This window comes from Sinocyclocheilus rhinocerous, unplaced genomic scaffold, assembly GCF_001515625.1.
Source record: "Sinocyclocheilus rhinocerous isolate Xijiao unplaced genomic scaffold, SAMN03320098_v1.1 scaffold1155, whole genome shotgun sequence".
Lineage (NCBI taxonomy): Eukaryota > Metazoa > Chordata > Actinopteri > Cypriniformes > Cyprinidae > Sinocyclocheilus > Sinocyclocheilus rhinocerous.
In genome coordinates, this window is record NW_015629044.1 from 297,112 (window position 1) to 309,443 (window position 12,332).

General features: G+C 37.3%; 1 protein-coding gene across 1 annotated transcript in view; it reads left to right on the forward strand.

The window, feature by feature from the left end:
• Positions 1 to 294: 294 nt before the first annotated feature.
• Positions 295 to 12,332, forward strand: part of LOC107738613 (F-box/LRR-repeat protein 16-like) — an 18,318-nt gene continuing 6,280 nt past the window's right edge. Inside the window, exons 1-2 of the mRNA XM_016550386.1 lie at positions 295 to 643; positions 9,230 to 9,893. Coding sequence (XP_016405872.1) covers positions 633 to 643; positions 9,230 to 9,893 — 675 coding nt within the window. The 5' untranslated portion in view covers positions 295 to 632. The remainder of the gene's footprint in view (positions 644 to 9,229; positions 9,894 to 12,332) is intronic.

The window sequence follows — 12,332 nt, forward strand, 5'->3', positions numbered from 1 at the left end:
TGGAATGCTTTTCATCCAAACAAATTTAAGGACTAGAACTACCTGCCATATGAAGATAGCATTGTGTTCCATTGTGTAATATATTATGCATGTATGCATCTTCAAAACGCATGTAAATATGTGGTTACATAATGAAACAATGCCTTCATCTTTCTCTTACGGAAGAGTTACAACCAACGGTCACAAAACATTCAATGCTCACCAAGCCCAAAGCGATGCATTATTGATATTTTTGCTGCTATCTCTTTAAATGGGATTGGTCTGTTTTGTGTGCGTGTGCATGTGAGAGAGAAAGAGACAGCGAGTGGGAGGCAAGCTTTGTGTGGAGAAACAGAATGAACGGGCTGTTATTTTAGGCTAGGGCATTAATTTACTTGTTTAATATTTCCTTCTATACACATGTGAAGTGATATTTTACGGGTTTGGTACTGAGAAAGGTTTACATCTCTATGGCAACATCGACATATCAAATTATCATCAGCTCCGCAAGGAAATAACGGGCAGGGCTGCTGCTGCTGCCACTGGTATATTTATTTATTTTCCCTCATGCGTCCTGCAACGTTGTGGGAAACGCCATCGAGTCAGGGAGCGATATCTGATTTATGATGGATTAATGGTCGTGTGAGCTGCATATGAAAGAAAGGTAAGAGAATCGACTATTAATACAGTCGATTATTCTGTAATGTGATGCATGTTTTGATCCAGCTTAGATGGCGTTTGACGCAAAGGATTCAAGGAAAACCAGGATATCAGCGACTGGTAATAACAATTGTCCCCGGGGAACAAGCATTGATAGGAAGAGGATCAATAGTGCTGATCTGAAAAAAGGGGAAAGGAGAAGGAAACGAGAATGCAACATTATTACCGCTCGGGTGAACGTGCATGTCTTTGGCTGTGTCTCAAAACCTAGTGTGCTGTCTACCTAGGCAGAATTTTGTACATCATCGCATGCTGCACGCAACCATACACTGCAACAAATATTTTCTATTTTTTTCTCTACTATTATTGACTTGTTTTCAAGTAAAACATCTAAACACATTTTAAACAAGATAAATGTAGCCTACTAATAAGAGTTGTTTTCCCCCCGAGAATATATTTTGAATTCCCGTTGACAAACTTGGTTCACCTAAACCTCACTTAAGTTTGTTAGAATTATGCTTAAAACAAGATATACTGTTTGAGAAAGGGGTAATTAAATAAACTTAATTCAAGCTTTTCAAATAAATTTATATTGTTTTAACTGGAAAACGAGACAAAATTGCTGATTAATGAAGAAAAATTCAAGTGATACCCTGTAGGCAGCTCGCTAGGTTTTGAGACAGTCTTTGTCTCGCTTATGGGCTGCTGAATATTCCTCATGCACATGACGTCACTTGTCCGTCTTTCTGAGGTCGAGATACACACGATATCCTCCGCGTTTTGCGCGGTTGTCATGAAGTAACAGACACATGTTTTGTTCGATAAACGGCAACGGCGTTTACACAACGCCACAAGGCCCTGTAGAGTGTTTGGTAATATTTAGACAACTGCATGATTTCACACTTGACGCCAAGGTTGCTCTCTGTGTAGTGTTACACGACGACAGGAATTTAAACGGATAGTTCATCCCAAAATGTATATTATGTCATCATTTACTCATGTTCTCCAAACCTGTATTACTTTATGTGGATTTATTTATTTATTATTACTACTACTATTATTATTATTTTTTTTTGCATATGTTAAAAGTGAATTGAAGGATTAGAGCAACAAAATGGTGATTAAATGATGACAGAATATTTATTTTCAGGTGAACCGTCCTTTCCAGAGATGATGCTGAGAGATAAAGCTTCACTGAAAGCACATGCTCATGGCTGCAAATCAAGACACACCTCTCAGTGTACAAGCTCAACTGTTGGGCTTGTAGGACTTCTTAAAAAGGCCTGTAGGATTTCTTAAAAAGTCTAGCCAGGGATTGATTCTCCTAAGCTGTTTAGAAGCTTGGAAGACCCTTGGTGATTAGGCCTACTATTCTAATTTAAAAACATCAGTGAGTTAACGAGAGTTAGGCTACGTTTAGAAAAGCATACGATAATAATACTCTTACCATTACCGCTGTACATAGTATTGTGCACTAAGTGTGCATATTTCCTGTATGCATACCTTGATGACCTACTGCATTTGCCAGTAATGAGCAGAATATAATATAAAACAGATAAACAGATTTTATATTTAAAATATAAACAGAGCTTACTGCACAGAATACTGTATCCCACAATGCGCTTTACTTGACTTTCCATTTTTAGTGATTAATTGCATGATATCTGAAATAATATATCAGCATTATTGTCAATGCTTCTTTCTTGGCTTATTTAATTGTATTGCTAATGTTAAGATATTACTTTTTTTTTTTTTTAAAGTGCAATTTTTTTATTTAACAGCCGAACACTATGGCCTGAATTAAACATGCAATGTGATTAGGTCATGTGATCATACCAGTACACAAAATATTTATCATGCAGTAATTTCACTTACAATTAAGTAAAAATAGCAGGCTTTATACAGTTTATACTGCACATGATTCGGTATGTAGTAAGCTGTTATTCTATTCGGAAAATTTCTAAATGACAGATGTTGCGTTTGGGAGCAAGAAAGAGAGAGAGAGAGAGAGAGAGAGAGAGAGAGAGATCTAATATGGGCACTTAAATCTGGTCTTTGCTCAGTATTCTTACATTTTAATTTTTTAAAATGTAAGATTTATTTTTAGCATTATTGCCTTTATTATATAGGACAGCAGAGACTTAACAGGAACAGGTGTGGGATCAAAAAGTATCAGAAGCCAGGACTCAGGCTGCCTAAAGCAAAACGACGCCACATATCGAACCGCTGTCCATAAGGCTATCGGCTCTGACAACATTAAATTGGAGATCTGCATGAAACATCAGCAGCGACAGATCTCTCTCTATTGGTTTGTCAGGAATAAGACCAGCGATAGCTACAGCTGTAACTAATATCATGGGTGAAAGTGAGCATGTGTGGAGGCCCACTCAGTGTTGACAGCGTAGCGTACATTATCCTCACTGAGAAAGTCTAGATTACACATCTTCACTTTCATACCGAGCATCCCCCTCTCTTCAGGTCAGTTGTTTGGGCAGTTCACACCCAGGACGATAACTATAAAGTTTTAATAATCATTCTAATTCCTTGAGAATAGAATTAGAGTAGCACAGCTATATAGCGATAATGATATTGTTGAAATCTCTTTTAGAATATTTTTTCCAGCTGATGAATGTTAAAACCCTGACAGTAAGAATCCACCAGCTTTGAAGAGCTTGAGTATTTAAAGTGGTACTGTAGATGACATTGACGCAGCGTGTGCTTAAACAGAACGCACTGTTGGTGTGGATGCTAAATAGTTATCGTAAAAGTTACCGTACTTGGTGTAATTGTGCCTTTAGCAGGTGGCTAGTTTATCAGTTTCTTACTAAGTCTGCTGTTTTCCAACCTATACAGTTTTGGCTTCCCACATGGAACACCTCAAGCTGTCTGAGATCAATCTAAAGTCTTCAGCTGGCACCTTGTGAACCTAATTAAGATGCTGTTTTGGAGACTGTACTTCATTCCTTATATATTTTTGTACGACTGCAGTCGGACACATGCTCTAAGAACCATTACATTAGCTAGCAGTGGCTCTTCCAGGAACAAAACAGACCCAGGTGCAGATTTCATACTGTTGTCCCACTTCCAAACTTCCAAAGACTCGGTTCAACTTCATCTAACTTCCGAAACTTAATTTGAAATTCCACCGAGGAAGTCTCAGAAGTGCTCTTAAGCCACCTCTCGCTGAGAACACGACTAGATTGCAGGGTTGCTTTGAACATGCAAATCCCTCTCAAAGAGACCACTGCCAATCCTGTCCACTCCAAGGAGCTTCCACTATCCCATCTCCCCTGTTCCCTCTCTTCCCATCCCCCACTCTCATTGTGTGCCAAGCACTGCACATCTGTCTGTGGCAAAAGTGCCGGGGCTCCATTCTCTGCTTGTTTGTTGTCATATGGCTTGTGTGTTTCGTCAGTAAATCCAAATAACATGGGTAAAGGCTGGGCCTGCAGGCAAACTGAAAAGGCTTTGCAAAGTGGCAGAGGGGAGAATGGATTTACTCCATGCAAACACGCTACCAACTGTTGGGGATATGTTCTGGAAAGTTTTTAGTGGTTTGCCCCTCGAGTGATGCAGACCAGTTCCCGTGTATTCGAAAGCATTAGCAAAATGACATGTTTTATAATGGCATGTTTGTAAAGGAAAGACTATCAGACCAGACATCTCCATGAGTTTAGAACTGTATTGAACTATACTATGCAAAGTCCAACTATTCAAAGTCCATTCTTTACTCATCCTCATGTTTTCGGAATTTGCATGACTTTCTTTCATCTGAAAAACACAAAAGAAGATGTTTGAAGAATGTTTTAGCTGTTTTTTGTTCATATGTGCCCCTGGACCACAAAACCAGTCTTAAGTCGCTTGGGTATATTTTTAGCAATAGACAAAAAAAACATTGTATGGGTCAAAATGATCGATTTTTCTTTTATGCCAAAAATCATTAGGATATTAAGTAAAGATCATGTTCCATGAAGATATTTTGTAAATTTCCCACCGTAAATATATCAAAACGTAATTTTTGATTAGTAATATGCATTGCTAAGAACTTGATTTGAACAACTTTAAAGGAGATTTTCTCAGTATTTTGATTTTTTTGCACTCTCAGATTCCAGATTTTCAAATATCAAATATTTCAAATATTTTGTCCTATCCTAACAAACCATACATCAATGGAAAGCTTATTTATTCAGAGAAATTCTGAGAAATTTCGAGAAATTGACCCTTATGACTGGTTTTGTGGTCCAGGGTCACATATAATGAAAGTTGGTGGGACCCAATATTTTCAAGCTCCAAAAAAGGACCTCATCGCCACCTACTTTGGAAGACAATATAAACTGAAAAAATAAAATTGGTGGTGAAACAGTTTTCACAAATAATAACAAAGAAATGACAGATGAATAACAAATAAATTTTCATCAAAGAGATGAAATAGTGTTTTCTTGTAAAACATACTTCTGTAACCTTTGCTTTATTTACAACTTCGAAAAATAATTTTTATAGTGTAATTTAAGGCATTAGCATGTGATACTAATTTGTAATGTTTATTTTGAATAGAGTACAGGTTTTTTTCTTCTTTCCGTTTTGGCCACGAACAGACAATAATCCTTAGAAAAGAAGGAAGTACTTAGACGTTTCTCCAAATTTGGGATTGACCCAATAGTCTTTATTTTGATGTTATTATAGATTTTTTTGCAAAGGTATTTAATATCCAGAGCTAAAAGCATGAGAATAAGCTAAACAAACAAGTTTAATCAGATATTTAGTTGATCTGTTTGTAACCAAGCAGTTAATTTATCTTCTATAAGCTAATTCTAGCTATTCTAATCCTCTCAGCTTGATTCAGAAAGAACTTCTGTATGTGTGGCACTTTTATTTGGAAAAGTAGAAAGGTGCTCAGCATGCGGACACAATTTATAGCCAAGTGCTTCTAAAACACACACCCCCACCCCTATTATTTGAATTTCAAAAAAAAAAAGGCTGCCCACTGCTCCGGGTGTGTGTTCACGGTGTGTGTGTGTTCACTGCTGTGTGTGTGCACTTTGGATGGGATAAATGCAGAGCACTAATTCCGAGTATAGGTCACCATACTTGGCCACATGTCACGTCACTTGTTTCGGTGTATAAAAACCCACTGACTGAAATATGAGAACACTATACACGCACACACACACACAGCAAGAGGTTATAGTTAGACCTTCGCACAGAGGGGTCACTATGTCAGAGAACTGCTGATCAACATATATACTGGTTATTTTAACACAGATCTAATGCTACATACTTCCTGTGTGAGTGAATCAGTTGTCTGAGTATTGTGAAAATTCTAAATATTGTTGTTTTGGTAAAGAATATCACTACGGTATTGCGAGGTAAAACTATACTTTTAAATATAGATCCCCACCCCAACTCTTATTGCACATTACTTCTTTTTCTTTAAAATAATACTTTTTTTTGCTGAAATAGAGGGTAAAGACAGCATATGGATGGGGCCTTGGCAAGCTGCCACCGCTTCTTTCTTGGCACATATCTCGGTACAGAAAGATCCCATCAAGCCCCGTCAAAAATATGTCAGCTAGCTTTTTTTTTTATATCACTTGTCGCTCTCCACTCAAACATTTGCTGCACATGGTTTGACATCACATCTCTGGCCCAATGAGTGTTGATTTGCCCCAGTGCAAAGGACCACTAGCCCTTTCTGTGCCAACTTATTGAATGGTTCTGATTTATATTAAGAACTCTCAACTGCATTGCACACACAACTGACACATCTTGGTTGGCCAAAGCGCTCATCTGCAGTGCAGAAGTGTAGCTGAAGGCATTCTGATGTGCTTCATCAGGCAGTTCAGTTGCTGTCCTTGGTGCTGAAGTTGCACTAACAGGTCCTTTTCTCTCTCTCTTTCTGTTTCCTTCGCTCCCTTTCCACTAGCTGCATTTTTCCATCTGCTTTTTTTCTTTATACGTCATGTAGATGTCTGCTATTTGAGTTACTTATAGTTCCCCTTAATATTGGGTGCTATATTTGTCTGCATGCCATTTTTTCCTCTCTGTATACTACCATTTAAGATGAAGTCATTTGTGTTTTAATACAGTGTTTCCAAAGCTTTTTTGTTTTGTGTACCCCTACATTCCCATCAATAAGGCCCAAACACCCCTTCATCAATATCAAACCTTTAGCATTGTTATTAATCTTACTAAAATTGCTATTAAATATGCACATATATTCTGAGAGTCATTCACACAAATTAACCAACTCAAAATGTACACATTTTGTTTTCTTTTTCTTTTGTGACTGGGTATGTTTATACATAAACCCAAGTAATAATAAAAAAAAATCTAACAATATGAAATATAAATTCATTGTCTCTTTTACTTACTTAGTGGAGAAGAGGAGAGCAGTTTCCACAGCTTCTTCATGGGGGCGGCAGCTGAACTGATTTGTTCTAGTGCTGGATGTGAAGAGAAGAACCACACAGCTTCAGCATCTGAATTTTAAATGATTATTATTTGAATTTCAAAAAAAAAAAGGCTGCCCACTGCTCCGGGTGTGTGTTCACGGAATATGAAATATAAATTCATTGTCTCTTTTACTTACTTAGTGGAGAAGAGGAGAGCAGTTTCCACAGCTTAGCAGAGCTGCTCACACTTATATGTGACCAAAAACTAAAAAAAGATATAAGAACATGTTTGTTTGGAAACCAGTTACATGTTTAAAGTTCAATTTGTATTTAAATTTTAAGAATGAAATCATTTATCTGTTGAGAGTGTGTTGACAGTCTGTGTAGTTGGATCACTGAGCTCCAGAAAATCAGTAATGAGGTGCTTTGACAGTTACAGATTTGAAAAACAAAAGGGCGGGAATAAAGAACCCTAAACTCTAGCACAAAGAACCATTTCAGCATGAAAGGGTTCTTCAGAATCCTATGGTTCTAAATAAAACCAAATGCACGTAACGAACCTTCAAAGAACCATCTTTTTTTTTTAGAGTGTAGCACTTACTGTACTTCTCTGTTTATCAGATGTAATCTTAGAAAGCTCCACCTCTAGAGTGTGGGTAGAAATGGGGTTTGTGGTCTGCTCTTTAGTGTTTGGTTTCCTAGGGAAACAAATTAGATGTACTTTTCCCCCACTAGTTTTCAAAAGCTGTAAAATGAGTTGTGAATTTGCATAGTTTTTACCTAGATTGTGTTTCTCCTGTGGAAGTCTAGTGGTCATTCAGTCAAAACACTCTCATGCAAAATCAAAATTTTTGCTTTTCTTTATGTAAATCCATCTCATTTGCTTTTAATCATTTTGCATTCAAAATAACTATAGGCTGTTTATAGTATAAGTGTTTGAGCTGCGGAGATAGGCACGGCAGGGCTTATTGAGAAAAATGTCTGAAAGCAAGCTACACTCATTGACATTTTACACTTGAAGCATTAGTGCACAGAGCACACACACCTGCATGGAGGTTTTAAGGTGGACCAGAGTGTTGAAAAGGCGGCTCTGTTTCACAGTATATTCTTCTGTCACTTTCTACAATGTCCGTTCTCAGAACAATTCTCAGTCCTGTTTTGTTATTTTATCACTGCTTCTGTTTCACTGACTGTTCATTCTTTTTCTTTGTTCATTCTTTGTACTGCAATGTATCTATTCTGCAGTATAATTTACTAATTTTCACTCACTCTCAATGCATACAATGAACTGATGATCTGACTATATTGTAAATAATAAATGAGCCTGAGAGTGCGTGAGTGAACACCTGCATTGATGGGTGAAATACAGTAAAGCAGTTGACGCATATGCTATGTCATGCATCTCCTGAGCTCACTATCAAGGCGTGTATCAAAGATCAAATTTCTAGGTTTGTTCACTCTTTCCATACCGACATTTACTATCAGTGTCTGTAGACAAAAACTGCTAATGTCATTGTTCTTACTATGGCAATCGATGTAGATATATCAGATATTGAACAAATGGATCCAATTACTTGCTAAATAACAGCGAGTAGCCAGTCAGTCTTAAAGATCGGATTTGAAACACAAATCTAATTTGTTCAGTCAGTGTTAACCAAACCTTTGAATCTACGTCTACTGTTACAAATATTAGGCTACAGTGGGGCTAAAAATCCCTCTTAAGCCTTTACAAAATGTGTGGAAAATAGTAGAAGTTGTTTTGATGAAAAATTATGTAAATATAAATGCAGCTAAAGTGCTTTTTGCTAAAAGTGTAAAAAGAAAAGTGATTACCAAACTAACAGTGTTTTTGCCTGTTTTTGACTTTTCTTTGTCTTGTCTTTTAGCTTTCAGCCCTAAAAACAAAAATTAAAGAAACCTTAGGAAAATGTAACATTTACTGAAAGAGAGAAACATGAATAATAATATTTTGCTACAAATATTTATCTATGAAATGGATAGCCGCTGAAATTGTTGGCAGGGCAAGTATAAATCTGTCATTGGAAAAAACTGTTATTATTAAGCCCTGGCATAGAAATGAACACTTTCTTATGAGCTGTGATCACATTTATGGATAGTGTGATTTTTTTTTTTATCATAATATATTTTTAAATATCAGTGTCAAGACAGGTTATGATTCAACTCTGGTCTATTCACAGGCTTCCAATGCTGAATATGTCCACTCCCAGTGAACTCAAGTCTCCCTGCGTGACTCGGAACGGCATGGTCAAGCTGTCCCCCCAGCCCAACGGCCTCGGTTCGGCCAGCATTACTAAAGGCACTCCAGCTGCCAAGAATCGCCTGTGCCAGTCGTCCTCCGTGCCCACCATCTTGCCTCCCCCTAGCCTTCCCTATCACCTAGAGCCCCTGCCCACAGCGGCCTCACTGCTGGGCCCCGACCTGGACACGAGCCCCGTGACTGCCATCAAACCTCCCCTCCGGCAATTTCCCAAGCCCATGCTGGAGAGACAACTGGTGCTGGACGAGAAGGTGCTGAACCGGCTCTTATGGTACTTCACCACGGCAGAAAAGTGCATTCTAGCCCAGGTGTGCAAGACGTGGCGGAAAGTGCTCTACCAGCCCAAGTTCTGGGAAGGTGTGACGCCCATTCTACATGCCAAGGAACTCTACACTATCCTGCCCAATGGGGAGAAGGAGTTTGTCAGCCTGCAGGCTTTTGCTCTCAGAGGCTTCCAGTCCTTCTGTCTGGTGGGGGTCTCGGATTTGGACATTTGTGAGTTCATCGACAACTATCCATTGTCGAAGAAGGGAGTCAAGTCTGTCAGTCTAAAGAGGTCGACTATAACAGATGCGGGACTTGAGGTAATTATAGATTCCAGGTTGTCATGCTGTCTTTTATTTGACTATCAAGCAATTCAGATATCATTTGAATGCAAAAAAACATGTGTATAATGTGTAATGGTCAAAATCTATCAACAGGTAGAGATTTATACCAAAAGTATATACAAAATAAATAAATAATACACTGCAAACTGCTTCCAACAAAATAATGCCAAGCTTATTGTGTTATGAATATTCTAACATTTTGCTTTGCAATAGTCAGATTTTGTGTTTAAATTCAATAAAATGAATTTACATTTAATGTACTCTTTTTACATTTCTGGGGTTCTTAGAAACACAAGTCCTCATAGATGATAAACTTCAATAGTGGTAAATGAAAACTACAACAAATATCGTTTTTATGTTCAAATTTGTTCCAATAGCAAAGGGGAAAAAAATCAACGATAGCATTTCTATAATTTTACAAAAGAGGAAAATACATATTGAGAGATTGATTATTTGGTCAGAAGAGAAAATGTCAAAGTTGCCATCGTTCCCTCAGCCATTGTATTAGAAAAACATCTTGTGTTCTGTGATTTAGGGTACTATAACATTAGGTAGGTATAGGTATAAAATGCACATTCCATTAAAAAAATAATTAAATATAAATAAACTGGGTTACACTTTATTTCGATAGTCCACTTTAGACATTCTATTAACTATAAGTAACTTTGTAACTACATGTCAACTACATGTCAACTAATTCTCATTAATTTGCAACTACATGTCTACTAACTCTCAGAGTAGACTGTTAGGGTAGGTTTAGGGTTAGTAGAATGTTGACAAAGAAAGTGTTAGAAGATATTAAGCAGACAGTCTACTAATACTCTACTAACTGCTAGTTGACATGTAGTTGCAAAGTTACTTACTGTTAATAGAATGTCTAAAGTGGACTATCGAAATAAAGTGTTACCATAAACTGTGGAAACATGTCAGCACAGTCTGTGAAAGAGGTCCATTTGTAAAGTATTTACTTCTAAATTTCTGATTAATTATGAAAAGTTCATGTAGTATTTCAAACATGAGTTGAACCATGATTACTCTTAAAAATTAATCCTTAGTTTAAAGATCGCCATCATTTACCACCCACCCCTAAGTATGATTAAATAATTAGCTGGATGGTAATTTGGTCGGAACATCTTACATACATGGTTAGAAACAATTGTGTTTTGCAAGAACATGCAGCAATGATCACACTCATCACACTTGTCTCTATGCTGTTGCTATTCTAGGACTGGGCTTTTGTTGCCATGGTGAACTCTCAAATTGTTCGTGACAGCATCCAAGCTTTTTCCCCACAGATATGCAAACCAGCATGTGCAGTGATAGAGGCTGTGGAGTTTCTTCTGTCTGAGAGAGGACTGTGCACCTCTGGCTTGTTTGAGAATGATATAGGGCAGGGCAGATATCACAGCACAACGCTTGGATCATGACCAAGTACTCAATAAGAGACCAGACTCCTGCCTTCAAGAGTTGTTTTTCTTGCTGAAATTAGCTCTTTCATTTGCATTTTGTCTTAGCCATTGGTCCCTTCATTATAAATATAAGATGTCCCTGAAACTTTTAAGTGATTAAAAACAGAAAATCTGCACATTGTTCCCTTTTTTCTTTGGCTCAGTAACTAGGTCAGTGGGGTCACACAATCCATTAGTTGCGGACCATCTAAATGCAAACATTTGCTGTTAATCCCAAAGAATTGGCTTAAATATTCAGGTGTACATTAATTGGGCCACACACTGGAAATATATTTTGGACAATCTTTAATAACCTGCATTTAATTGAATTAGAAAGGGCTCTATGAATCTTTCTGATTAGGAATATAGTCAGATTTCCAAATGTACATCAATCAGGGGTGCGTTTACCAAAAGTATTGTTAGCCAACTATGGTCGCAAGTTCAGTTGAACTATACTGGTAACAACAGAACTTGCGACCATAGTTGCTTTTGGGAAATGCACCCCTGGTTAGGAATTAGCCTAGTATTAGAAAAGATAAAATAATCCGCAGTTTCTTTAAGACAAATAATTGGAAGTGCTTTAGATACCAATCTTTATCACCATTATTATTATTATTATTATTTCCATTTTGTCTAGTTTTATAAATTAAAGAATGTGGCATTGAAGAAATGTTAAAGGCTATATTGACAGCATTTGTAGCATAATGTTGATTACCACAGGAAATAATTTTGACATTTAATAATTATGTCCTTCATTAATTTAAAAAGAAGCCGAAATCGCATGCAAAATATAGTAACTACACATCTGGCCGAACAGACACACTGAAATCGGGTCTCTTGAATTATAATCTGTTCTGTGACATAAGGACTTGGCTCAACTAACCAGGGATTGAAATTAACTTTTTCACTCACCAGCCAATTTGGCTACTACATTTTTAAGTTACCGGCCATTCATAACTTCTACTAG